The sequence below is a fragment of the Meleagris gallopavo genome, chromosome 1 (assembly GCF_905368555.1).
Source record: "Meleagris gallopavo chromosome 1, MGAL_WU_HG_1.1, whole genome shotgun sequence".
NCBI classification, from domain to species: domain Eukaryota; kingdom Metazoa; phylum Chordata; class Aves; order Galliformes; family Phasianidae; genus Meleagris; species Meleagris gallopavo.
The window spans coordinates 178,249,360-178,277,191 of NC_139404.1; the positions used below are offsets into that span (position 1 = coordinate 178,249,360).

Here is a 27,832-nt window from a genome sequence, read left to right on the forward strand (position 1 = left end):
CATTAGAGGCTTCAAGAGTCTTTAAAAAAGTCATCAATATTTGATGTATTGTTATCATAGATTATTTACAAGTTCAACACATTTTTTATTCATTATATTTTCATTCAAAATATGCAATAGCTAATATCTCCAGCACTGTATTTCTCAAGTCATCAGAGAACGCTAGTTATTGTAACACCTACAGAATTCTGTTGATCATCTCTGCAAAGAATGCAAATTCTTAGCCCTGCAGAGAAGTCCCGATTCCCACCTCACATTTGAGCTAAGAGATGGGAGCTTAAATACAAAGCTTATTTATTTTGTGATGCCTAACACCATAACTAGAAATGCTATAACAAACTGAATCCTTCACACCATAACTAGAAATGCTGTAACAAACCTGATCCAGGTAAATTTACATCATTCTCCAGACTAAGAAAATACCACAGAGCTGTCATAACCCTTTTATCCACTACTCCATATCTGCAAAATAAAACCCATAGTGCTTCCATTTAGAATGACATATGATTTATTCATATAATTCACAAGTAATTGGACACCACTGCAAGTTTAATCTCCGTATGCAAGTGATTTTCACAAACATAATACTAAAATTGCTTGCTTAGAAGGTAAAAAATACCATGGGTATGAAATGCCATGGTAGATGCTGTTCAATATGCTACACATTCTTAGTGTCAGACACTTTTCACTCATTTCTGATTTTAGAAAAAATGCAGCTTGCCATTTCTTGTTTTTTAAGTAGTCTGGGAAACTCAGGTGGGTTTTCTCTAAAACTTTGAGTCAATTAATTTTCCCAGTCCTTATGAACTGAACTGACAACCAAAGCTACAGTTTGAGTAGTTCAAAAAAATATATTGATTTCTGCTCCTCTGAATTCACCAAGCACAATGTAATCAAATCACATCACCTTCCAACATGTGACAAAGAATACCAAGCCCTGTACAGCCCAAGGGAACGTGCAGGAATTTAAACTGTGCTTCAGCATGGTGGTGTTGGTGCTGACAATCCGACAGTACATTTTTTGGCCCCTACCAGTATCCAGTAGTTGTGAGTGATTGCACTTCACTGGGAGTACATTAGCATCACCAGATCATTTGGTATTCATGCAGCTGTACAGCCTGATTGTAATTCTGCATAAACTTCTTACTGAAACTTGTATCTAGGAAGCCTCATTAATTCTGCATTAAGCATATATGGCTGCATGGAGAAAATTGGACTTTAATGTGTTTGTCTACATCAGATTAAGTTACACATATTATCTCCTAGACGAGGTCCAAACATACATTTTGCTTGAAATGCCAGTAGTTATCTTAAAACATACCAAGAAGTTAAAAAGCTTTCACAATACAAGATCCAGCCACATATTCCACATATACAAAACACAACTAGAGAAATACAATTCAATTTTTTGATGCTGAATTATGAGGAAAGTCTAAAAAAATAGAAAAACTCTGATACCCAGACATCAGTTCAGAATGTAACACTGCATAATGCCGCAATATGAGCACCCATTTAAAATGAGAAATCCCCCAAGAGAAGCATAAGGGGATCAAGTACTTGTGACAAAATTAGATGAATACTGCACCAAAAACATGCATACAATTGCCATGGTCATTCAGTATGCTAGTGATGGTCTAAACAGTGATCTAACACAAGAGTGAAAGAGTGTTTCCAAATAAAATCACGTGAATAACTACATATTGATTAAACTTTCTGATGCAGCAAAGTGAGGGCACAGAGCCATCTCGGGGTTCTGGAGCTGTTTCAAGATTCGCTTGTGAAATTTCTCTCTGACGCGGTTGAACTCCATTATATCCAGTGGATCCTCTTCAATCCAAAATTTGTGGAATTCATGCATTAGGTAGCCTACAAAAGAATAATTAAAAAAAAAAAAGAGAAATGCAGTATTTTAAATCACATGAAATTAAAAGAGAACTGGCAATTCATAATTATGATGTGTGCAAAGAATTCTGATCACCAAGATCTGGCACTTCATAGAACTACAGGGATAAGACTAAATCCACCTGTAAGACTGCTGCAGTATAAGGCACGTACATGACTTATGGCTTGTGACAGTAAAAGAACTGGCAGAGTTTGCTGCCATGGCACTGGCACTGCACATGCTGGACACTTAATATAACAGCTGGAAATTCATTCCAGGAAAACATCTGATCATATGCTTAGCAAGGCTATTTGATGTAAGAATATTCCTCCTTAATTTCAGGAAGATTTTTTAGAAAGTTAACTTAGAAGCAAGCTCAAGGTTTGATGAATATTGGCAGAACTTCCAATAGTTAACAGAACTCATTAAGCATCTTGACATATATATGGATGATGAGTTGTTAACTTCATTCGACCATGTTAAATAACACAAAATAAAAGATTAAACTAATGAGTAGGGGAAGATGATAATGATTACATTCTTGGTTCTATGATTATATGAGCCATCAGGGATATGTAACCTCTCATTCCAATAAAGTGAAACATGCAGGTTATGTGTGTCCAAGAAGTGATGTCATTTGTTGCACAAGAGGCTTAGTTGCTTTTATCCAGTTCTTTCTATTGCATTACAATTAGCTACAAATATACACACATATTTCTAACTTAAATTTCACTGTATGTTTGCAAAGTTTCTCATTATGAATTTGAGAAACTCCATTCAAAAGGCATCTTGAACACATAGAATCATAAAGTTGGAAAAAACTTCTAAGATCATCTAGTCCAACTGACAACTCATTACCACCATGCCCACATCTTTGGATCTATATATTTCAACAGCCTATATTTCATTCCAAGAGATGATTTTTTCAAAGAAAAGCTCAGTTAAAACCCCTTAAAAAAAATAAATCACTATATAAAATGTAAAACATTAGATCTTCATCTCCCAAAATCTGTTTCCAAAAGGTACTTCTGTACTTCAGCTGACCATGCTGCTGAGCTATACAGTTCTGTGCATTGCTTATACTTTCCTGCCCGGATGCTTGTGTAAGTTCTACCCTACTTATTCCATGTGCATGAGCTGCAGAAGGAGGAGTTGCCAAAAGCAGCTCTCCCTGTGGTGCTGCTGTGATGGAATGGCAATGCTGGTCCCTGCAGTGGACACACTGGTCCTGGGGATCAGACCTATGCCTGGCCAGCAGATCAGTCCCACCTTCAGCCAAGACTTCGATACTAACAGCAAGACACACTAGAGGTAGTAAAAAAAGTTCTCTTATACTAAATGAAGTGGCATGGGAAGGAAAACAAACAAACAAATAAACAAATGCAGAAAACCTGAACACAGAACTCTATGTGTGATCTGAAGATACAGGATTAAAACCAATCATACTAGACGCATCCATTCACAAGGCTATGGGCAGGTTAGGGACTTGGTAAAAAGACAGAGTAATTATCCCAATGGAAAAAAGAAAAAAGATCTGAAAGTGTACAAGTGGATATTTAGGTACTCATCTGTTCTTTATTTATGAACCTGACCATCACCAAAGACAGAAGTGTAACCACTAAACAGCCCAAGTTCCTGCCAGCCGGCGTGCTTAGGGCAGTAACCCAGAAACCATCACAAAAGTGTATCCCTATATTATTTAATAAAAGATGCACAGTCACTAATATTTACTGCTTATCTAGTTAGGTAATGAGTATTATAGCAGGAAAACAAAACAAAATCTGCTATGAAGTCAACTTGCAAAGCTGCTTTTTTTTTTTTTTTTTTTTTTTTTTAATTTTCGTTGTTGGTTTCCATTGCTTTTTTCTGAATAAACAGGGAAATCAGCACATCTTGTCTTAGTATTAGTCCCTTGATTATACTTTGAAAAACATTAGAAATGTGGTGCTTGCTGTTGCACACTTCTGGCAAAGATGAACAATAGGTATGTGCTATAGAAGGAATGCTTGAATACAAGGGAGAAGGCTGGAAAAAACAATTAATCCTGAGGATGGACAAGTCTCCTGAAAGGTGCAGGGAAACATTTGTATGTAAATGAAGATATCTAAGATGGATTTATGGGGAAAGTATCTTTAGAAACTCTTTAAAAGCTTAAGTTCTTTCTTCTTATTATATTTAAAAACAACTTAAGCATGTAGGAAGGTCACCAGTTCAAGTTTTTTTTTTTTTTTTGGCACTTTGTTTCACTCCCTGGTTCGGTGGTAGCATGTGTTGCAACTAAGTACTGGATCACAAAGACAGGACAGCAAGACCAGCATGACAGTATCTGCACTGTGTCAGCAGATGTGTCTGCTATCTGCAAGGGTAGATAAAATAACAGTAATAAGAACACAGATCAAGTAGCCGTCCCGTTTCCCCACTTACAGAAGGTCTGCTGAAAGTGAGTGAGTGTCGGTGCCTCTGGAGCAACGTTGTAGAAATGGGTCTTCAGAGCTCCGCTCACAAGCAGGTTATACGCAAGGTCTGTTATGTTAATGCCCACAATGGCAAACGAGTAGCTGTAAAAATAATCAAGTATTTGTTGAGAGCTTGTTTTCTTTCCACAGGCTGTAAGAAACTCTGACACCGACTCTGCAGATGGTGTGATACTGAAGTGTATTAATCCTCGACCTCATTGGCTTCCAGCTGAGGTGAAAAACTGGAACAAACATTTATCCTATCTATTTTGTGCCCTCTAATGGCAGTGTTTCCTTAGTGAGACATATAGTCACAGTCAAAAAGGAGATTCACCACTGTGCCTGCATTTTCAGTGGAGCAGCACATGTTAATTCCTGCGGAATAAATAAATAACCCAGGAGTCCCTGATCTTGTTTCTGACATGGGGTAAGCACTCCACATGGTGGCTGTGCCTGCAAGGTGACCTAATATTCACTATTTTAACCTCTTGGCCCAACTGGAAAACCACTGTTGGGAACATCAGGGTTAGACAATTGGTTCTATAATGATACTCATAAGGCTAAAAAGCCCATGAGAGAAACCCACTGAGTCATTCCCATTTCTTCCCGACAGAGAACTAGATACAAAGGCAAAATCCTAAATCAGGGCATGCTGGGAAGAGAATTAAAATATCTGACCTATGAAGCAAAACTCTGTCCTGCTAAGAGATCAACAAGTAAAGTATATTTACAAATTAGCAGGTTTTTTTTTTTCATTTGTAAACCTGCTGTCTAAAGAACTCAATATTTCTGGCAATGACCATTTCCCAAAAAAAGAAAGCAAAGGAAACTTATTTAGTTTTGTATGTTCCAGCAGTAAAAAAAGTAAATCTGTAAGTTAGCTGCAATGTAAGGCCTAATGGGAAATTCCACAGAACAGTGAAATACAGCCATTAAAAGAAGGTATTATAGATTCTCAGATACACTCGTAATTATACTTTCTTGAAAGCAGATTAGAACCTGTCTCTGACAGAGGAGAGAGACGTGATCATATTATGTACTAAGAAGAATTAAAAGACATTTATAACTGCACTATTCATAGCACACAGAAAAAGCTTTCTCTTTGCGACAAGATTTTGCCCACGCCTAATTCATACTTCAAAGTAGATTTATCCAGTAATCTTTGATCAAAATCAAGATGTGGTTAAGACAGTGCATATCAGCATGTGTGCTAGAAATTCCTGAAAGAAATAGCCCAGACAACTCCCTGTTTCCTTCAAATACACAGCATCAGTGTTAACAGTTTGAAGTTGCCACAGACATGGAAGTCTTTTAAACTTACCCAATTGCCTTATCAAACTTTTTCTTCTCCCATTCAACTTTGCTGAACTGGCTGGAAAAAATCAAATAAAACCCAGATATTACCAGGAAGTACTAGTAGACAAATATTTCCTTTCCATTTATTTGCTATTGTAACATTAAACAAACACAGACTGCATTTTATTCCTGTAGATACTGCTAACTTAACTCCGTTTCTGACTGAATGGATTGGTACAGGGAGACACTGTATGGATAGCTTGCTTTGTGGCATCATTGATATCCTTTGTTATCATTACAAAATATGTGACAACAACACCTCTCCTAGTAAAAGCCAATTATTTTCTATACTGACCACAGAGCTGACCCACATCAATGAAGTCTGAGCTACACAAAAGTAAAAAAAATCAAAAGAAGAAAATGAGTTGACTTCAGCTTTACATATTCTCAAAGACGTACATGATGATCATCCACTTGGAGGCAAACAAAAACTTTACTGAAAGAATATTTCTCATGTCCATCCAAGCTGGAAGCCACTCAACAGCCAAATGCAAGGGACTGTGTTTGCTGTTATTTAATGCAATAGTTAGGGAACCACTTTTAATTAAATTTATTTTAAACAAAGCTATATGATGCAGCTACCAAGAGCTGACGTTTTACTGACCAGGCTTTTGCTGTATCTATATAATAAGTTGAGCAGAAACTAGCATGTTTATCACAACTACAAGCAGGCGAGGGACTGAACCTCACCAGCAGATTAAGATTTAGAGTCTGGAGGGAGTCTAGGCATGGTAAAGTAACACAGATCTTCCAGGCTTTAGACTGCACATCGTAGATAACTATGTGAAAGCGCCATTCTTGGACTATACTTACACTAAAAACAATGCCCCGGACTTCACTCAAGTATAGTGTTTAAGAGATATTTCCTTTAAGTATTAAAGATTCAGAGAGGTTCACACCCATCCTGATCTGTTACCAAGTGATATAAGTGGGAACAAAACTTTGCATCCTAAGTGGCTTGGTGCATAAGTACACACCAATGTATACTTGTTCTCAACAAATGTAGTCATTTTTGTAGGTTGTAGCATAACATCAATAAAAAAACCCAAGCAAACGGTTAACAAAGGCAGCACACTTAGGATGTGCACAGGCAGTGCAGTTCAACGAAAATAGAAACTACATTGATCATTATCACGTCAGAAATCAGCACTGCTGCTAAGCAACCACACCAGGAAAACACCACAGGCACCATGAGCTGCATCCATCTTCTAGTGAATGTTCTTTCAAGGGATCAAAACTGCACATGCTCACACAGCACTGCAAGACTTGGCAATCACACATGTAAATGGAGAACACAGGATTTCCAGCCCAGCATTGAGCACTCATCACTTGTGCAACATTGTTCTATTTCCAGTGTAAGTCTTGTGTTTAGTTAAACGAAAATCTGGCTATTTTCTATGATGCTGTTTAAGCATCATGACAATCCCTGTTCATCAGCACACATTAACAAAGCATCCATGCACAGCACAATACATAAAGGGCAGACCAAATCTGGGGGGTGCTTACAGTGAGAGAGTGAATGCCAATATATAAAAAGAAGCCCCAGACAAACTGAATGCGAGGATTTAAATCAAAGCTTAGAGTCTATTGTGCTTCCATTGCTTCTGATCCTACAGGTGCTTTTTGTCACAGAATTACCATTAGGGTCTTCACTACAAAATTTTGAGTTAAAAAGTTTTACAAGATTCACATGCACCTGCTATAGGGGTATCTATCACTACTGGTTACAGGTAGAAGGAAAAAAAATATTCTGAGACAACTGATTTCTGTTGCACTGGCTGAGGCATCCATTCCCCTAGTCCTGAGAATAAATCTTACTCACAGTGCAAACTTTTTGTCATCTGAAAGCACCTGATCTCTCAGAAGTCAGGACATTGAAATAGGCAGCTTAGAGCAATCACTACCTAAGGTAGTCAAAGTATGTGAATATAAGTAAGAGGAGAATGTAATGAGTTTTTTCAGCTGTGTTAACAAACTCTTGGCATAGACTACTTTTGATTACCAAGTCAGTCACAGCTGTATGAGCGTATTTGGACTGTCTACAATTTCCTATCCCCCCTTAAAGTTCACCTAAAATTTGTCAGTTAAATTTGGTACTACATATGTCTAAAACAGAGTTCTCCAGCTACATCAAGGAAGGTTGGTTTCATTCTTTATATATTAGCATGCTCAGAGGGTCCCAGTGTTGCACAGTCATATTAATGAGTTAATACTGTGGCGTTTGGAGAAAGGGAATGGGGTTCTCTTGGTTCTGTAAGAAAGGTTTTCAGTTTTATAAACACTGCAGTGCAATATGGTTTGATCTTATTTACATGTAGTCACATAAAACTAAGAGAAAAGAAAAAAAAAATACCTTATTTCCTTCTTAGTGACTTCCCTACATTATGAAAAGACAAAACAAAAACAAAAACAAAAACAAAGGTAAATAAAAATATAAAACCACTTGAAATTAGAAATTAGGTGAAAACATTTAACAGTAGGTTTCACTATTTTGAAGATTTCAGCATACAAGTGTGTCTCTTGAATTTGATCAGCTTTCAGGATCAGCACTTGAAAACAGATAGCACATGCCAATACCCCACCAAGGGAACACACAGCACCCTCCCCAGGCCAATAGCCAGCACAATATTCTCTCAAGTTACTCTTTGCTCGCCTCATGCATTACCTGTATTTAGGATGAAGAGAATCAGAAAGAACTTGTTGGGCTACCTCAGTGTCCCATTCGGCAAAATACCTGCAGATGTATATGTTTAGGGTAAATTGTTAACAAAAACAATGAAAGATATCTTAGGAATCTAGCCATCTACACACACCAGCCCCAGCCCTTTTAAGTGTCACTACATGCATTATACAGTATGAGTAGCATCTAACATCTGGAATTCATTAAACTCAGATCCACAAAAAGAAAGATAAAAGCAGGTTCAAATGACAAGTGCAATTCCACGAGCTGCTTGTGAGCATGGGTTAACAGACTCCTCTTTCTCCCTGCCCTACATAAGATCTGTTCCTTACTGCTAGTATACGTTGGCTGCTGAGCTCAAGATAGAGCAGATCAGGCTTCTTGATCCGGTAGATTCATTAAGTGAGGTAAAAGTCATCACAGGGGACTATGAAATTAAATACGTGCGAGGGATTCCTATCCAGTGGGAGCTCAAATCCAGATTCAAGAGTTCATATCCTTCACTGATCTTGGACAGAGAATGACATAACAAGTTGGTGATTCTTTCTGTCTTTCACTGTGTAAAAGCAGGAAGTATTTTTTTTTTTCCCTCTCATAGGAAGGGGTAAAACATTTCCTAAAATTAAGTAACTACCTGCAGTAGATACACTGGCTGAAGGAAATAAACTGCCAGCCCCAGATGTTAGCAAACCTCTGGCCTGCACAAGGCAGAAGGAAATAGTTGTATAAATTTGTTGCTTGATTTTGGGTACAGAAAGAAATTGAAGAAGTAGTGCAACTACAGAAGTCTACCATCAGTGGCTGCATTTCAAGTATTTTACCTAAGAATTCAGCATGGAATTCCGAAAACAAGAAAGCTGAGCAGTAACATAACCCTCTCATCCACCCACTTCCAGGTCATTTTGCCTAAAGCGATGTAGATATTGTTAAAAACATACTTTACAGTTACTCTCTTGTGGGAAGAGTGTTAACTTACTGTTTCACAGAGAAACTAAAAAGGGTTTAAAAAAATATATATAGTCTTGGCAAATGGTGTAACCTTGTTGAATGAGGAATACTCTAAGAAAGGAGAACCATTCAAGAAGATAAACCTCTCTCCCTAAAAACTGAGACAGAAAATATTCTTTCAAGTTTTTGATATGGAATCCCTAATGCTTTTAGAAGTTATTTCTTCAGACTTGCTAAAAAGTCAGCACATAATGCTGCTTGTCACAGCTTCTGACACACAAATATATCTATAAAGGAGCATACTTACACCAAGTTATATAAGCCCAAGAGACCCATCCCTCTAAAGTCTGTTTTAGGATCATCACCTTGGAAACCAATTTCACACCACTGCTTCGAAATCCGAGCTTTCAATGGTGAATTGGGCTTCAAGCATTTCCATAACTAGAAAGATCACAGGTAGAATATAATTACACCTCCACACATAAGTATGACTTCTTATGCTCTTAAAAGCAAGGTGAGTTTTCACATAATTGTACTGCCATTCCAGCAACCAGAGCATAAGAACAAATGAAATTTCTGGGTATGAGGAGAGCCAGGGAAAAGAAAAGATAAATAAACAAAATCTCCAATAGCTCTCAAATATTGTGGCTGTTTCAGCCCTACAAAGACCTTCTGACCTGAACATCTCACACAAGGGCTTGTTTTGTTCAGCTTTGTGCTTCAAACTAGAGCCTGTCTCCCTAAGCACTGAGATGGGAATGGGCTGGAACTTGGCTGTAAATCATTGGCAGAGAGGCAAGCAATCAGCCCTCTGGTCCCTGAGGGTCTGCAGCAATCTTATCCCTAGTGTCTCTTGCAAGTCTCCAGAAGGGTTATAAATTGAGAGTGCTGACTTGGCTACCACAGCGTTAAAGAGCAGATCAGAAAACATAAAAACAAAAATCCATATAATAGCACATTCCACCTTCATATTTAACAGAGGGGTGAATCATTCATTGATCTCACATAAAAATTAAATTACAAAAAAGCAAGAAAATGATTTACAAAGTCAGATCCTCAGCTGGAAAAAAACCACTTAGCTGCACTGGCCCAGTGTCTCTAGTACTTAAATATCATGTTGCTAGGCGCCTAAAAGCAGCCTAAATAGACCTGCCTGACAAATGCATAACTTTCTGCACATCTTATGTGCTGTATCACAAATCCATACTTTCTGAAGTGTGTTGAGAAATAAGTGTTCCCCATAAACCATAGATGGTGAGTAGGGCCTCAAGACACAGTCAGATGAAGCCTCTTCAAGAAAAAGAGCAGTATGCACATTTCCAGATAATCCACTCTGAATCTGTATTAATTTTAGCAATTCGAACTGAACTTTAAATTAAATACCTTTAGAAGATTAAAACTTACAATGATTTTAGTTTGCAATGACTATCTAAAGCATCATGTGTTGTTTAAATCATCTTTGACATCTTCCTTTTTCACTCCCTGACACTTCACTCACTGACACTAAATGTAGTATTATTTATTAGTTCAATCACATTAACTTAATTTTCCTCTCATTCATAAATTGCCCTCTTGGTAAGCATGAATAAATAATAGACATTAGGATCTCAAATTACCCATTGCAGAGATCACTCAGCAGAATACCTAGAAGCAACGAAAACCAACTGGCTTATTCTTCCCCAGTGTGAGCTGAAAGCTGAATTAAACCCTTGGCTCTATTTTTGTTTGACATGACGAAAGCAAAAAGCCTGCTGTAAACAAGTGCTATTGCACAGGTTACACTGGAGATGAGGAGTTACTGATACTTTTTTCAACACCTAGAATTTTATAGTTAAGCTATACTGTTTAGCTTCCCCTCCACCACCAAATGCTCAGGTTCCATTATGCTTTTATTCTGTTTTTAATGCTATGTGACTACACATTACAGCTGCCATTTTCATAAACATCTAAGAAACAGGTCCCCAAAGACCAGGTGACCAGGAAAAAAGAACCAGATCCCAGTGCTCCCCACCTGAGATCCCCTCATACCCTACTTCTTACTCTCCAAACAGTGTAGATGCACAACAAATTTAAGAATGCTTTCTTGGAGCCAAAGACCTTCACATTAGACCTTTAGCCAGGAGCCTGGTATTATCAAAGACCAAGATTGTAGGTTGGCACCAGGATCTCCAATCTCCCATACATGAGCTTCCTCACTGATAAGTTTGTGTGGCCTTCCAATTGAAGTCCTCTCCAGCCCCAGAGAATTACACTTTTGACTGCACAGCAGCAGAAGTCTATCTGCCCTATTCTGCCTTGTGGCTAAAAGAGGTTCTAGATAGACTCCTTCCAGGCCAGACTTCCACCTCCCAGCAAGGAGCTAACTCTTAAAAATAGCTTTTCAGACACCTACAGGAATTCTATGACCATTTGAGAAGTATGTAGGATGCCCAGTGGGATTTCTGAAAGTATCTGGAAGCCCAAGTCAGTACAGTGACACTCCCAGAAGTTTTCACTATAATTTGTGTAAGCCACTAGGTGACAAATTGCAGTATGAAAAACAATAGCATCATCACCTGTTGCTAAAAACAAAAAGTTGAGTGGGAGCAGAAGCAAAAGTAACTTGTCTCAAGTTTCCAGGATTTTTGTTTAAATAACAGAACCATACTACCGTATGCCTGTTTTTTTTAAAACTTCTGAAAATTCTCTCCTCGGTTGCTTTACAATCTAAGAGGTCTATAGCTGTGTCTCTGCTTACAGTTTCAAGATCACCTTCCTCAAAACATTTATTTTCATGCAATGTTTTCTTTAAATCATGAATTAAAACTCCACTGGGATAGCTTTCATAACTGTTCATGTATTATACTGAAGAATGGTCTATTTTCTATTTCCATTGGTAAATAGGAATTTACCAACACATTTAGTATCTCCAATACACAAGTGTTATCTTCAAGAATTCAGGAAGCCAAGGAGAAGAAGTGTTTATTCTGGTTATGAGAGGTAAAAATATCCTTCTCATCTTGAAGAAAGTTGTATGTAAGTAGGACATACTGCTGTTTTTCTAGAACTTACAGCACAGAGCTGTTATCTGCAGTAAGAGCTGCATATTCATCACCTAGATATAATCCAGACCAACATGTGTTCATCAACAAGGAATAAGCTGCTCGCTTGGAAGATGTTCTTGCTTTGTATGCATAGGTGTTACACGCAGAGTGTGCTACACCCAGTATGCTTTGTAGACTAATCTTGAAGCAGGTACACAATGCAGGAAGATGATAAAACATCAAGAGGTTTATAGACCAGCCCTTTGGAGGTGGGATGAATAAAGGATGCTCTATCAGTGTCTACCTTCAAAAGCATTTCCTCATGTTGCAGATTCTCTGAATCATACGGCTCTCGGCGCAGCTTTTCAACCTCTACAATCAGATTTCTGTACCCAACGATCTGCAGCAGGCAGGCCTGAAGAGATACTCCCAGCCTGAGGGTGGAAGGAGACAGAATTCAGTTCACTCATGTGTCACAGCACTACAGCATACATACCTGTTTAAAGCATGCGTAATATTACATCAACAAATTAATAATCCAATGTTTTATTTACTGCAGGAGATTTGCAAGAGATGAATATTACATTAAACAAGGTTTTATGAAATGCATAGTCTTACTTTGCATTTAAAAAATAACAACTGACTTTTAAACTGAAATGGTCAATTTTCACATACAAAAGTCTCATTATAACAGTACACAGCAGCCTTCAACATCTGTTATAAGCACATCACTGAATCTTTCCCCTCGTTCAAATGGCAGCTTCCCAAACAATGCCTTGAGACCAGGGAAGTGAATTTAAAAAAACAGTGGGGAAACTAAGCAAAAAGCTAAATATAAGCATTTTATTTCCATATCACGAGAGCCTACATAAAGAAGCTATAAACCTGAAGTAACACAACTGAAAGATCTGCCTGTAGGCAGATGTTTTTTTTTTCTTTTTGTCTCTTGTTAAGAGTCACAGTAAGAGTCTTTTTTTCTATTTTTGTAATGTTCATCCACTTGATGCATCATAAAAATTAAAAAAAGAGAGAAAGAAGCCAACATGACTCCTAAGGCTTTCAATTACAGTTTACCTAGTTTTAGGTTAAGATTTTACTGTAAAATACAAGTTACGTAGTATACCACAGCCATGGTTATAACAATATTTGATCACATACAGGATTATTTTTTTTAGTGGAACTGGGCTGCACTGATGATAGATATGTATTAAGCTGTACAGGTTCTTCATTTGTTCTGTTTGGTACAGTGAACGATTTTGTTTATTCCTTAATACTATTAAGAGTTCTGAGCAGAAGGATTTTCACTGCTTATCTTTTGAGATTAATACACAGAATAAGGGATGTCATCATTAGGCCATTTCTCCTGCTGCAACCGCATGCTGTTTGTGTCTGTAGCCCGTTTTTTGAATAATCTAAGCAGCATTTCCCCCCTTTGATGTTTGGTTTTCACATGCTTCACTTGCTATTTCCTACCATTTTGTAGAAAGGCTGCATTTCAAAGAAAGATAAAAGGCCTAATAGAATTGCCAGAGTGCATGGCTAAGCCACATCCACCATGTTTTTAACTACAAAATAACCAAACAGCATGGATTGCCACCTGGTTATTACTCAGCTAACTTGCTGCCATAACTAAATATACACATTTATTATTTCAAAGGTATTGGTAAATGGGACCACCTCCTTCTCAGATCACAGCTGCCCATGGCCTTCAAGAACAGCTCAGTGCAAATATTCCTAGGATGGTAGCTCTGCTCTGCAAAGATGCTACATGAACAAAAATGACTGCACACAGATTTACAGAAACACGTATAGTATGACACACGTCCCTTTGTCCTTACCCGAGGAGATGTTATGTCTCTGCCATGCAAGGGAAGGTCAGAGCTTCTGAACAAGACAGTTTGGATGCAGGTTTTGAGATATTTGAGAATAGGCAAACCAATGGATTTTCCTTAATCCTGCCTAAAGATATACCTGACCTGCTCCTGCTGAAATTTCTCCAGAAGAGTTTAATATAACCTAAGTGTGTCACACATGAAAGTTCACTCCAGATTATTAAAGTTTAGCTAAACTTCAATTAATGAACATTAAGGAGCAATTTAGTGGCAGGGTTTGCTTCAGTGAACGTGGCACCACCTTACACACCCCAGACCAATATTCCTCACTGCTTGGAAAAGGTCTCGGCAAATTAAAGAAGGATGCCAAGGATGGGAGCACGGGTATGAAAGACTCAGCCCTATAAAACACTGAGTGCACAGTTTCTAGCTTAAAAACAATTCAGCATTTATTCCGTGCTAAGCATGTGAACAATACCTCGATTAAATTTAAAATATTAAGGTTTTCTTTCCCTTATATTAGGACCAAATCATTCAAATGTAGTCAGGAGCCTGAACAAGTATGAGATATTTTAACCCTTTCTCTCCCTCTCTTCTAGAAGACTACTTCTTCTCAGAAGCCAAAGGCAATGCCACAGGGATAGCCAGATGATCACTAGTTCCACATGAAATACTATTTTAAATAGTTTCATGTTTCTTCTTGGCATTATTCCACCCTGTTACTCAAGGGTGCAATAGTGGAAAGAGAATACTTCAATTAGCCCAACTGCTAATGCTATGGTTAACAAAGTCCACAGGTCAGGCTCCAAGCTGTGCACATTTGCATTTACATGTAGGTTTTCCTTATGTTACTGTCGTTAATTTCTCACTGCTGTTTTTTTTTTTTCTTTTCTGAATTTCAGCTGTCAGTGTTCTGTGAAACACTGAAACATCTGAGCTGTGGCACCCTCCTCCTTTTCCCACTTAAAAATAGAGTATTTATGACAATACCACGACTTTGTAAGCCAAGCTATGGAATTACCAGATGCAAAAAATCACAAAGGCTTGAACAGGTAGTGATCAACTCCCTAAAATATTGTGAGATAGAACTGGAAATTTCAGCAGTCAATCTGGGACAGCAAGGGTTAGCCAGACAAGGGTTAGCCAGCAACAGCATAAAAAAAAAAACCTGCGTACTGTTGAAGATTGTGTTTGAATAACGCAAAGCAGTTTTAAAACTACAGAAATGATATACTGGCTTACTGGTTATGACAGACCAATTTCTTCCCTACGGCCTTGCTAAGAAGCCATCACTGTCATTTCTATGACCACCTGCATTGGCAGTATTTTATCGCTGGGGAAGTGGCCCCCACAAATCAATATATCAACAACATACTAAGACAATATGATTCAGGAAGCAGATACTCAGGACTTTCCTATTACAGTCCCCATAAAAGGGTATTCATTTTTTCATTGTTTTTTGACAGCAAAGCTTTACACCGAAAAACAAAATTTATCTTCAAGTTGCGCACCGAAATAGCTAGGAAGAACTAGTTCTCTATGGACTTGGGTACTGAAAAGAAATCAATAATTCCCATTTGTTTCATAAGAAAGTCATGAACTTACTGTGGATTTATATCTGGATTAATCTTTTTCAGCTCCATGATGTCATCTATAGTTTTTTCAATAGCATCAGGGTGAACACTTACTGAAGTTTGCAGCCGCTAAAAAGAAGTTTTAAGGATATGTATTGAACAATAGCTTCCACAGGAATCAATATGTTAACAATGGTAAACTTGATACCCAACAGCTTCTAGATTAGCAGCCCAGAAGGGTCAACTCTACACACACACACACACACACACACACACACACACACACACTTCTAGCCCCTACTGACTTCTAGCCCTATGCAGAGCACTATCCTCACAAGTCAATTGTCCATGCCCATGCAGCCAGTCTAGTACATGTCTGCAGGAAATGTCAGTGAGGACAATTTGCATGGAGTCTCCCACTTGAGCAGCAGCTTCAGACCACCAGCCTAGCTACACTGGGATTGCTAGCCTTCATTCAGTAACAAAAATATATTTGTCATTCCTCTTGCACATCATTGCCTTACAGATGCCTTGTGAAGTTCAGTATTTCAAAGAAATCATCAAGCCTTCCAAAAATTGAGAGCTTGAAATTTGTGGCGCTCTGTCTCAAAATTACACAATTGGAATTGCTTAGATGCAGTCTTATAAGATTCTGCCTTTTTGATTAGGCAAATATACTTTTAGCACAACTACAGCCAATGTGACATTGTTTTTGCTAACTCTGAGGTAGTTATGAACATGTAGGAGAAATAAATGGTTGAGTGAACTTAATGCACATACAAATGCTTTGTTTCAGATTAGTGAGGAGCACAACCACTGTTATAGTGAAAGGATGAAGTGGAAGAGTATTTTCCATCAGTGTATTTAAAAAGAATGAACTATCTTGGCACCGCTGCCTTCAACTTCTCTTACTCCTGCTTTAAAGGCATAAAACTGAGGCATAAAGCATGTAAGTAAATGACTGCAGATTACATAAACTCTAGGACAGGATGAACTTATAAGAAGGGGTGGGATCAACTTTTTACACGAGCAGATAGTGATAAGACATGGGGAAATGGTTTTAAACTAAAAGAGGGGAAATTTAGATTAGATGTCAGGAAGAAAATCTTAAGTCAGAGGATGGTGAGGCAGCAGCACAGGCTGCCCAGAGAGCTGTGGATGCCCCATCCCTGGAGGCATTCAAGGCCAGGTTGAATGGGGCCCTGGGGAGCCTCAGCTGGTGGGTGGCAACTTTGCCCATGGCAGGGGGCTGGAACTGGATGATCTTTAAGGTCCTTTCCAACCTGAGCCATTCTATGATTTCCATGATTCTATGATGAGGAATCCACCTAAGAAACCCTCAATTACAGAACACCACCCTTGTCTCCACCATGGCCTGCTGCTCATTTGATTCCACCAGTGCCACACTGTGATTGTCCCTACAGCATAGGACACTCTCCATCTAAGGCCGCCTGCTATGGTGGTCACAGTTCTCTCCTCAGTAGATGTTTTTAATGTGAGATTATTTAAAAAACTACAGTGATTTTTATATGGTAAGCAAACAGCCAACTGAACAAAACTGGACAGGACACACTAGGAAAGGTGAATTATCAGATCTTTCACTCACCTTACTTTTTGAACCTTTCAGTGATGCCTCTGCAAGAGAACAGTATTTGAAAGCATTGCGTCAGACAATTTTAAATGAGTCCAGTATAAATGTAGCTTATTATTGTTTTTTAAACAAAGTCATACTATTTTTAGCACATGCAGAAAGGTACAAAGGCTTGAAGAATTAATTCATTCAGTTACCTATTTTCATAGTTCTGGCAGCTCCAGGCTTGGTATTGTAACAGATCCTTTGCAATTCGCATCGCCCCGTTAGTTTCCTGACCACAAACTTCAGGCAGCGCCACAAGCACTTGCAGTAGAAGTACAGGCATACCTGGATAAACATTCTTTCAGGGGAAAAAAAAAAGAAAAGTCTGAAAATAAGTCTAGAGCAGAGCTTGTTTAAACAAGGTCACCACAGAGACTGAATGGCCTTCCTGACCCTCCAAAACGTCCACTGCCTAAGAGGAGATTTAAACCAAAACCCGTATTGACACTATAAACATTTATCCTGACGACTGTTAAAGGACAAGAGATTTCCTGAGGCCCCTTATGATCTGAATTATCCTGTGATCCTATGAAGTCAGGAAATAAACAAATACATGAGAAATGCTCTATTTTCAAGTTCTGTGGCATTTTTTTTTTTTTTTTAAGCATTGCAGCTGCTATCATGCCCACACACCTCAAGCTATTGCAGTTATATAAACCTACCCCAAAAACAGGCTTCATGGGCTACAATTGGTGGACATAATTTGGCTTTCTTATTTCTACAGCTATGAAGGCCTGGCCTCTGCCATGTTACCTAAGTGTCTAACCCACCTGAAAGCACCATGATACGAGATGTGGCACAAATCACTCAGTACCCTTGAGGCCAAAAGCTCATCCAAGAAAAGGCAAATTGCCAAGACCTGAGAATGGAAACACTGGCATCTGGATTGGTCTTGGACATCCCCCTCTAAGTAGCTCATGCTTGAACAGAGTGTTGGACCAAGTGTTCTCCAGAGGTCCCTTCCAATTGCAGTCATTCTGTAACTATATCCTATGAAAGCATCCATACAACTTTAACAAACTAGCTTGCTGTTGTATGGTCAGAAATTATTTGATCCTTTATGTTGTAAGTGCATTCATCATGAGACTATTATCTCTTCCACATACTTTTGACACTTTCAAAGGAAATTTATCTGTTAAAAGACAAATTACTATCCTTTACAGTGGAGTCGTTGGTTTTTCTGAAAATACTGAATTCCAGATACTTAATTCAGTACAGCTTTAATAAAGCTGGAAGAGCTACATCGTTTCACAGCACAACCTGAAGGGCATGTTGCAGAAGGACATTCAGGAAAGGGAAGATAAGTTAACTCATGTTAAAGTCCACACAGGAGTTTAATCTGCTTTATGCTCACTTTAGTTTAATCTCCTTTGAAGAGGGATTAAACTAAAGGGAACTAAAGCCATTTTATGTCTAAATGGAGGGCATTCACACAAATATTTAGCATGCTTTAAAAGCATCCACTTTATCTTCACACTTTTAGTTAATTCACTTAACACTCCTAAATGCCTGCGTATAGGAAAACCCCTTGTCTTTATGCAGCAGAGGCTTCCTGTTGCATAAAGATAGGAAGTGAAACTCAAAGAAAGAAGAAAGACTTCCACGCTGGAATCAAGTTTTGGGTCAGTTAAAAAACTTTCAGCTGCTGACCTGGAAATATTTGGGTCCTCCCATCCCAAGATGAGCCACTCACACTGTTGTGAGAATTTTGTAGATGTTTCACAGGAGGTAATCAATTCAGTATTAAGAACAAGAACAGCTATCAGAAGATAAATCCATCATTCATCACATAGTCAGAGATGTAAGACATTTAAAGAGTAAGTCTCATACAGAGTCAGCTAATACCTTCAGCTGCAACACCTCATAGTGGCTTGAAAACAAGCCCATAATTTCACACTATGCATTTCAGTTCTTCCAGTAGATGTTTGGTATCAAAGAGTCGACTTAACACCTGTCCTCCCATACCAAGAATCAAAACACAACATGTATAGCCATCCCTCAGCCTTCTCAGCACGACCCAGCTCTGTGTTCAGGCTAAAGGTCCAGAGAAATGCATGCAATAATCAACATCCACCTTCACATAGAAGGTGGAGAACGTCAAACAAAGTTCTGGGCTTTCATCAGACATTTGTAGCAGAGATTAAGCTACTCATTCTCCTTTTAGTCTGCTTTGCTTCCAATTCCTTTGCTCATTTATATGGAGCTCATTTATATGGAAAGAAGGGAGAAAAGGTTTGCTTAACTTCATGCCGCAGCCCACATGAGATTTCCTTCTAATGAAGGAAATGAATCCCATTAAAAAAACAAAACAAAACAAAACAAAAACTTCTGTAAGAAAGTTCATGTCTACACTTAATTACTTCTAGAGCTGAAACATCACAACTCACTTTATTGCTCAGAACTTTCTTTCTTATCATACTGTGTGATGTGGGTAAATTCCCAATAGAAAGAAAAGCAGAATGTGTTAGGTGCATTTGAACTACACTTTTGATTATATGTTGCTACCTTTATATTCAATGGCATATTAACAAATCAAAGGAAAAATTCTAAATGGGATGAGCTGTGATATTTCATGGTTGCAATCACATTTAGAACTGAAATTTTGCTTTGGCTATGGTCTGAACAAAAACTAGCTACATAAAAATGTATCTACTACAGAAAGTCACTACAACACACAAACACTGCATGTGATTCACTAAAACATAGTTAGCAGCTATGGCAAATAAAGCAGACAAACACTAGTTTTGACTAGGTTACTCATAGAAGAAAGTTTGCCTTTGAAGATACCTTCATTTCTCTACTACTCATCCATCTCAAGATTATAACAGCTGAAATCTTCTGTTTATAACATGAACAGCATAAAGAGTAACACAAACTTGTTTTCAAGGAGCTGTTCTTTACAAAACGGAACTCTTGCTGGCAGAAGTCCTGTAATAAAGCATACTTGTGAATAAGTTAACTTTTATTTTGTCTGCTTTGCACTTCAGTAAAGCAGAAGCACCGGTAGCTATAATAGAAGACACGGAATACTGTAAAAACCCTCACAGAAGTCTTGCTCTAACCACGTGTCAGACTACTGTGGTGCATTAACTTCTTTGTTTTAGAGCAATTCTAGACCTTCTCTCCACTGAATCTCAGTGTTTTTGGCTTTTTTCCTTGCTTGGCCTTGAAGGTTTTCTTGGCATGGAAAACAGCGTGCTTCCCTACCAGTCTATGTAGTTATTCACAGTTTTCAGAAGGGTTTGCACAACTATGCCTCAGTTCCTGAGGTGAGCTTCAAATGCAGGAGCATTACAGAAAGGAAGACATTCTTAAGAGACTTTACCTTTTCTCATCCTGACGTGAGCTCCTCCTCCTCCTATACTGCATACAACAATACGTCTATAGTTTGTGTTTATACATGAAATAGCATCTTAGCATCATAGCATCTTAGAAGAGATCACATTAATGTTCCCTCAAATAAAATTAAAAAACTGTGTGATAACAAGCTAATGCACACAGGCCTAATGAACAGACAGTTCCTGTGTTGAGAATACCATATGAGAGGAAACACAACAGTCCCACAAGAAGTCAGGGGAAACATTCCTAGTCATTGATACCAGTCACTTGGAGGTCAGAAGTTTCCTGTTAGCTCCTGAGAAATAACAATGCAGCTCGGCGTAACTCTGCCAGATTGGCACTCAAAAAGCATCACTGAACTCTGATGCCAATACAGAGGAAAAGTATACTACACTTTAGAAATGAATATGCATCTCCTTGCATGCCTGGAAGAGACTTATGAAGCGCTATCCAATGTTTAAAGCCACCACCACAACAGTCTAAATAACAAGTGTTTATAATCAGTGCTCCACTGACACAAGAGGAAATAGAAAAGAGCTTTTGTGAAACATTTCTGAAATGGATAAACACCTTCTATTTTATCAGTTTCTGTTTATTTTCCCTTCCTTTCCAACACCTTCACTGGTAGTTTCAGAACTTTAGTATTTTCAGAGCTAGTAACAAACTGAATAAATTCCCTGGGTAAAATGAAAAATGTAACTAAAGCTGGGAAACTACAAAATCACAGGGGTTAGAAGGGACCTCTGGACATCACCTAGTCCAATCCCCTGCTAAAGCAAGTTCCCTACAGTAGGTTGGACGGGAAAGCACCCAGGAGGGTTTTGAGTATCTCCAGGGAAGGAGACTTCACAGCCTCTCTGGGCAACCTGTTCCAATGCTCTGTCACCCTCACAGTGAAGAAGTTCTTCCTCATGTTCAGACTTCTTGTCTCAGCTTGTGCCCATTGTACCTTGTCCTGTCACTGGGCACAACACCAAACCCTGTTTGCATAGGAAAGGTACCTATGCAATTATTTTTCCTGAAAAATAGTTTGGTGAAGAAAGCGTTGCACAACAGGATAAAGACTTGAGAAGGTGAAGAGAAGCTGTTTAGCTGTGCATGGACAAGATGAACCAATAAGTGATTAAGCAAGTGATACTACACTGTGAGAATTTAATTAACTTGGCCATCTTTGACTTATCTGTGCAACCAAACTGTGTACAAAAGCTCAACCAAGGCGTAATTACCGGTCATCATTTCTGTCATACACAAGCATGCTATTAACTAAAATAAATTTTTGTTCTGTACTTTTTTAGATTTGACAACTGAAACTCATTTCTCCATTTAGAGATGAAAGCAAGTCACCATAGGAACAAGAGAACATATAAAAGTAGTTTTTAACAGCAGCTTTCCACACTCTCTTCTCTTGCTTTTTACTGGCTTTATTTTCATTTCATCTGATGGAACTCCAATAAAACAGAACTTGTGCTTAAAATTGCTGGTGCTCACTGACTCTTTTGCCATCGGAAGTTTTTAGGATTTGCTGACAGAAGTAAAATGTCTGCCACAGGTGGTTCTCCAAGTTACACACAATTTTAATGTAAGTTATGATCAAGGTGGAAGCGTGCAAGTGTCACCAAGAGACTCCTCAAAACTCTCTACAAAAAACAAACAAACAAACAAACAAAAACATGAAAGGATTAAACATTTCACTGAGGAAAAGTTCTATTATTTAATAAATAATATTTTAAACTTCAGGGATAATTCAGATAAGAGCAAGCTGCAAAAGAAAAGAAACAGAACAGCTGCTTTCATTTAGACATAGCCTTGGACTAGAGGTATAAACATTGTCAGGAAGATAAGAGTCCTGCAGATTACTGGTGAAAGCGTGCTCTTGGGTTTCTAGTTATTCCACTTACTCGAGTGTTGATGTAAAAAAAGGTTTTCCCACTGGAAAGCAGTAGCTGTTGAAAAACAGTAAATGAAGAGGCAAAGACACTGCAGTTACATTAAAGACACTCACGTCTAAAAATGACAATCTCAGAAAATATTCATAAAACATCTAGACATCAAAATAGCTACCACTTGCATAAATAAGCACATACCCTTCTTGGCTATACAGATGTGCAAAACAGTTCTGTAACAGGCAGGAACATAGAAAGTATTTCATAATGACAAATTAGAACACAAAAGCAACTGAGTCAATTTATGACTCATTTTGAGTTTTTTGCATTTTAATTGTTCAAGCACATTAGGACTTCAGTTTATCAAGGACAGTCTTACTACATGGCACCAGAGCACACATTTTCCTCACATCTTTTTCATTAATGCCTCATTCAGTATCTGAATTTGGAGTTCATAGATTATGAGCAACATTTCTAAACTACTTTTACACCATCAATTTCACTTTTCAGTTTAAGCAGTGATGGTGACTATCAAAGAAGATAAGTAACTTCAGAGTCAGGCTATTTTGGACCAGGTAAAGACTGCCTTTGAGAGGATATCTTAAAAGAAAACAAAGAAAATCAGAACACACGGTACACAATACAATCAAAGATCCCCCCAAAAACAAAACCCTAAACTATCCAAACCATATCTTGAATAAATATATGCATCAGAAGCAGAAAAACAATATGCCATAGTTTTTAAAGTGACGTTGTATACTTGTCTGACATAAATATCAGCAGGAAAAGATTTATTATCTTTATGTAAAACAGTTCACCCATGTCAACAGCATAAAGCAAACAATTTCTTACTGCCTTCCTTTAAATATGAGGATGTACAAGTGTTATTTGTACAAACTGAGCAATTGCAGTCTTGGTAGTGTGGCCAACATTCCCTTTCATGTGAAGGCCCTTACAGCTTCATATACTTGTGGATCATACGTAGGAAAGGGATCCTTCTCTGCTCAGCCTTGGTGGGACATCTGGAGTGTTGCATTCACAGCTGTATTTGCCATACAAGAGACAGATAAGTCCAAGTAGGAAAATTGAAGTTTCACAAACTATAGATACCATCAGCATCAACTAGCCCAACTCTTGCTCCATTTTGTGCACCAAGGAAAGCATTGTAACACTGAGCAGTCCTCACCAGCAGCACACTGCATTTGATCCTAACAAGCAGATCAGGACAAATTGACCTACATAGCAGCCGGGGAGCTTGCTGATAGACAAAAACTACCAAATATCAAACAACATATGTTAACTTATTTATTTCCCAGCTGATTTCCAAGCTGGAAGGCTAAATATCAATGTCTTGCACAGAAATCTCCCTGCAGATCTAAACTTAACTCTTTTATTCATTATCCCAGAAGCCTGTAACTGCAGTAGTCATGTGCAACAGAACTTGCTGTTGCCAGTAAGCAGTCTTCTTGAAGAACGACCATAGTTTATATCTTAACATCCTTGTATTTTTTTAATGCGTAAGAAATTTGAGCAGTATAATACTCATATCAGTCTCATGTTAAAGGATTAATCTCAAATACGAAAAATCCAGATTTTCGTAAGTAAACAGAATAGTTTCCCCACTTCAACAGTGTTTTCTTGTTTGAGGTGCTGTGTTCTATCCTCCCTTAACCTCACCTTCTGTTCTATACTCAGAACAGTGAACTTTTCATAATTAAGTTCTATAACAATTAATTAAACAAGAAATTGCTTTTCATGACCCATGCCATGGCTAATTAAGAGAAGATAACAACATCAAGACTTCTTAAAACTTTTAGAATTCACTTTAGAAATGCCATGAAAAAAAAGGAGTTGGTTTCTTCAGAATCATCAGAGGAACATAAATAATCAAAACAGCCTGAATTCTCCTGTGTGAAAAAACTCCTGTTGGGGTCAGGACAACCAAAAGAGAGCAGAACAGGCAGTTTAAAGGGAAATATAATGTTCACAGAAGTCAGAAAAGAACTGCCAGCTTGGAGGTAATCAGCAACTCAGCTTCTCCATAAGGCAGGAACAAAATTACATTATGCTCCAAAGATACCAGGCCTTGGAGGGAGCAAGTTGTAAATCCCTCAGTGACTTCATGTTGGAGGCTTCCATCACAGCCATAGGGTGGTAGAGGATTGTTTATTAATGATCATTGCCTAGATCACATATGGCACAAATCTGTAACCTCAGGTTACGCTGCTTAAAATAAAAAATAATAATAAAATCTGTACAGAGAAAGAAAGGTAAAAGTTACAGGAGTACTGAGACAGCAATCATTGGTAGGATTCAAGAAGGAATGCTCCAGCATGACCATGGACCATCAGGTCACTGAATCAGCATTCAGGACTGAGGACAATCCAGAATCTGCACCGTAGAGCTGCAGCGACCAACCCTCTCACCACCTTGATAAGGTCAAAAGGGAACACGCTAATGCTCAATCTAACGGCTCATTATATTTTAGCTGTCTTGTGGGTCCTAGCAAATAAATAACCACTTTACACTCTCAACCTGTACACATTCTGCTTAGGTCTTTCTTGCAGCTGACTTGAAAAAAAACCTGAAGAAACCAAACCAAGCATCCCACAGAAATGCCTGGGGCAAGACTAGCTTTGCAACAGTCATTACGGATGATCAGACTGAAGGTTATGATGCTGATATCCATAGTGTGTACTATAAACAGACTAAAAAGAAAGAAAAACATAGTGACAGATGCTCTATACAGAAGCATATGTTTCTGTCCTCTTGAGAAAGGTTTCTCCCACCCGGACAGAAAATGATTGCTTTGGTTTATACACAAATTAAGCTCTTGATATGTATTAACTTCTAGGAGCATTCAACTCTCTCCACTGAATGCAGAACAAAGACAACATGATATTTCAGTAGTGAAAGCCAGTGCTTGCAAGTCTCCTGTACTATTGCTAGTTTACAGAAAAACAATTGCAAGTCATACACAAGAGCAAATGGAGCAGAACCAGCTTCAAAAGTATTTGCATACCTTCATCAAGCATCCTCCCTTCTGCAACTTCACAAATATTTCTCCAGTGCCAAAACCAGACACACTGAGCACTACAGGTACCCTACTAGCATGGAGCAATCCAAACCCACATGACATTTCCCACATTGTTTCTATAAAGTATTGAAAAGCAAAATTTAAATTAAAACTTTAGTTCACTAAAGCTTTACTGAAATCTAGGCGAACAGAAAGCAAATCTCATCTGAACTAGTTCACATTTTCCATACTGCTGATAACAGCTAAAACACTTGACTCTTGGCAGCATGGAAACAATTATTATCATCACTTAACACTTGAAAAAACATAAAGAACAGTTACCTCAGGAAGTGTTTCATGATGGTGGTTTGTGTTACAGAAGCTGTAATCAACTGATGATCACCAATAAGCTCTTCTTTGCAGGTGATACCAGTGCTGTAGAAATAGAATTGTAAGAAATATCACGTCAATAAAAACAAAAATTATAATTTGTCTTTTCAGTGTAAACACATATTTTGACCAGCACACGACTCATGTCTATTTTCTGAAAAATAAAGCCTTTAAATCAGAGCACAAAGTAAGAACATCAGATCTTCCTTCAAGCTGTTTCAAACACCTGTGTGTTCACAGCAGCTTCCAAGTGGCAGTGTCAAGAGACATTCATCTCTCCCAGGTGTTAGAAACCCTCTGCTCTCCAGAGTTTACAACAGTACTTGGAGACTTTTGGTAAAAGCAGCTTGTAAACTAAAAGCTAGTAGAGGGTCTAGATTTAATTTTTAGAATCATAGAATCATCTAGGTTGAAAAAGATCTTCAAAGATCAATTCCAATCATCAATCTGACCTATCGAGTCCCATCATCCAACGTGAGAGATGTCAGGTGATTACCTTCCTCCCAGGGGTCAAATTTTATACATAATACATATGATGTCTTAAAATCATAAAGTTGACAAGGTTGACCATTCATTCTGAGATCTGGTGTGTTACAGTTAGTATTCAATGCAATTACCTATTTTTTCAAGTGGAGAAGAAGAACAAGAAGAGTTGAAGTAAAATAAATTAATAAATAAATAACAACACAAGAAAAGCCAACCAGCCTATAAATGTAACCTTGTCCATGTACTACAGCCTCTCCCCAGTCACCTCTGTCACATTTAGGAAACCTTAAGTAATTCTTTACTTAAATAAAGCTCATATGTGAAGAGATTCAGACTTCTCAGTTTACTGTACTTTATTTATATCCTGTAAATGACAATAAAACCTTTTTTTTTTCTTTTTTTTTTTTTTTAATAATGCCAGAAAACAAAGGAGTATAGTTCTGCGCGGTTGGGAAAACTTCATCTAAGATTTAAAATTAATATATTTTTAAGTTTTGTACTAGTACAAAATACACATGCAGCCTTGGATGAAGGCTACGCTGTTAAGAAGTGATTTAAGAGAATTCTTCCTTAGCACTTCATGCATCCCCCTGAAGAGAATCTGAAAGCCTTCAAAATCTGGTCTCTTTTGACACATAATGGAAAGCTCTAAGTCTAAAGAAACTAATATGTATATATATATACACACACACACACACTTATTTTTTTTTGCAGGATCTATCAGCACTGATGGGATAAAAGTCTTAGCCTACCTTGTTCTTATTTTCTTAACATTTCACAAGTTTTACACTATGATGTTGCCTGTTGACGGGAACAGAAGCAGTGTTTAAGTTCACAAAAACGCAGCTATCTTGTTGGATTACATCTCATACTAAAAATATATAATCCCTGAACTGTGAAAGCTTCCTTCATTTATATTGTTTTTGACTGGCTGAATCATGTTGCTGTCCCCTGAATACAGCTGTAATTGGTGGTGGCTGTAGTGACACCTGCTTGCAAGGGCAGAGAGAAGCTGGCATCAAGCTCCAGCTCTTCAATGAAAGCAGTAGGCAGGCTCCTAGCACCTCCTGCTACAGCTTTTGATAGACCTTTGATGGCAGCATGCACAGGGAGCACAGGAGACAAAAAAAAACTGGAGGGGATGTAACTTGCTCCCCTTCTCCAGTCTAATAATTTGCTGTTTAAAAGATACTGCTTGTGAAAGATTCTCACAGCTGAGTCTCAGCTTTTTAGCATCAAAGGGAGGGTGAACAAAGAGAGCTTCAGCACAGCATTTGACCCATAAGGGCAGCTGTGTAAGGAAGATGCCAGAGGTGCCAGGAGTTGTCAGA

The 27,832-nt window shown here is 38.2% G+C and overlaps 1 protein-coding gene across 3 annotated transcripts in view; it reads right to left on the minus strand.

Annotated features, from left to right (window-relative positions):
* Positions 1-490: 490 nt before the first annotated feature.
* ELMOD1 (ELMO domain containing 1) overlaps positions 491-27,832 on the minus strand; it is a 41,937-nt gene continuing 14,595 nt past the window's right edge. For 2 of the 3 annotated variants that reach the window (XM_085216260.1, XM_085216259.1), the window contains exons 2-12: positions 25,968-26,060; positions 17,540-17,685; positions 17,358-17,386; positions 15,783-15,880; positions 12,650-12,779; positions 9,630-9,763; positions 8,360-8,428; positions 8,048-8,071; positions 5,660-5,710; positions 4,307-4,440; positions 491-1,866 (exon numbers count right to left, since the gene is read on the minus strand). In XM_085216260.1, the coding sequence (XP_085072386.1) occupies positions 1,694-1,866; positions 4,307-4,440; positions 5,660-5,710; positions 8,048-8,071; positions 8,360-8,428; positions 9,630-9,763; positions 12,650-12,779; positions 15,783-15,880; positions 17,358-17,386; positions 17,540-17,685; positions 25,968-25,984 (1,005 nt within the window). In that variant the 5' untranslated portion in view covers positions 25,985-26,060 and the 3' untranslated portion in view covers positions 491-1,693. The remainder of the gene's footprint in view (positions 1,867-4,306; positions 4,441-5,659; positions 5,711-8,047; positions 8,072-8,359; positions 8,429-9,629; positions 9,764-12,649; positions 12,780-15,782; positions 15,881-17,357; positions 17,387-17,539; positions 17,686-25,967; positions 26,061-27,832) is intronic. The other variant, XM_085216262.1, reaches the window with a different exon arrangement.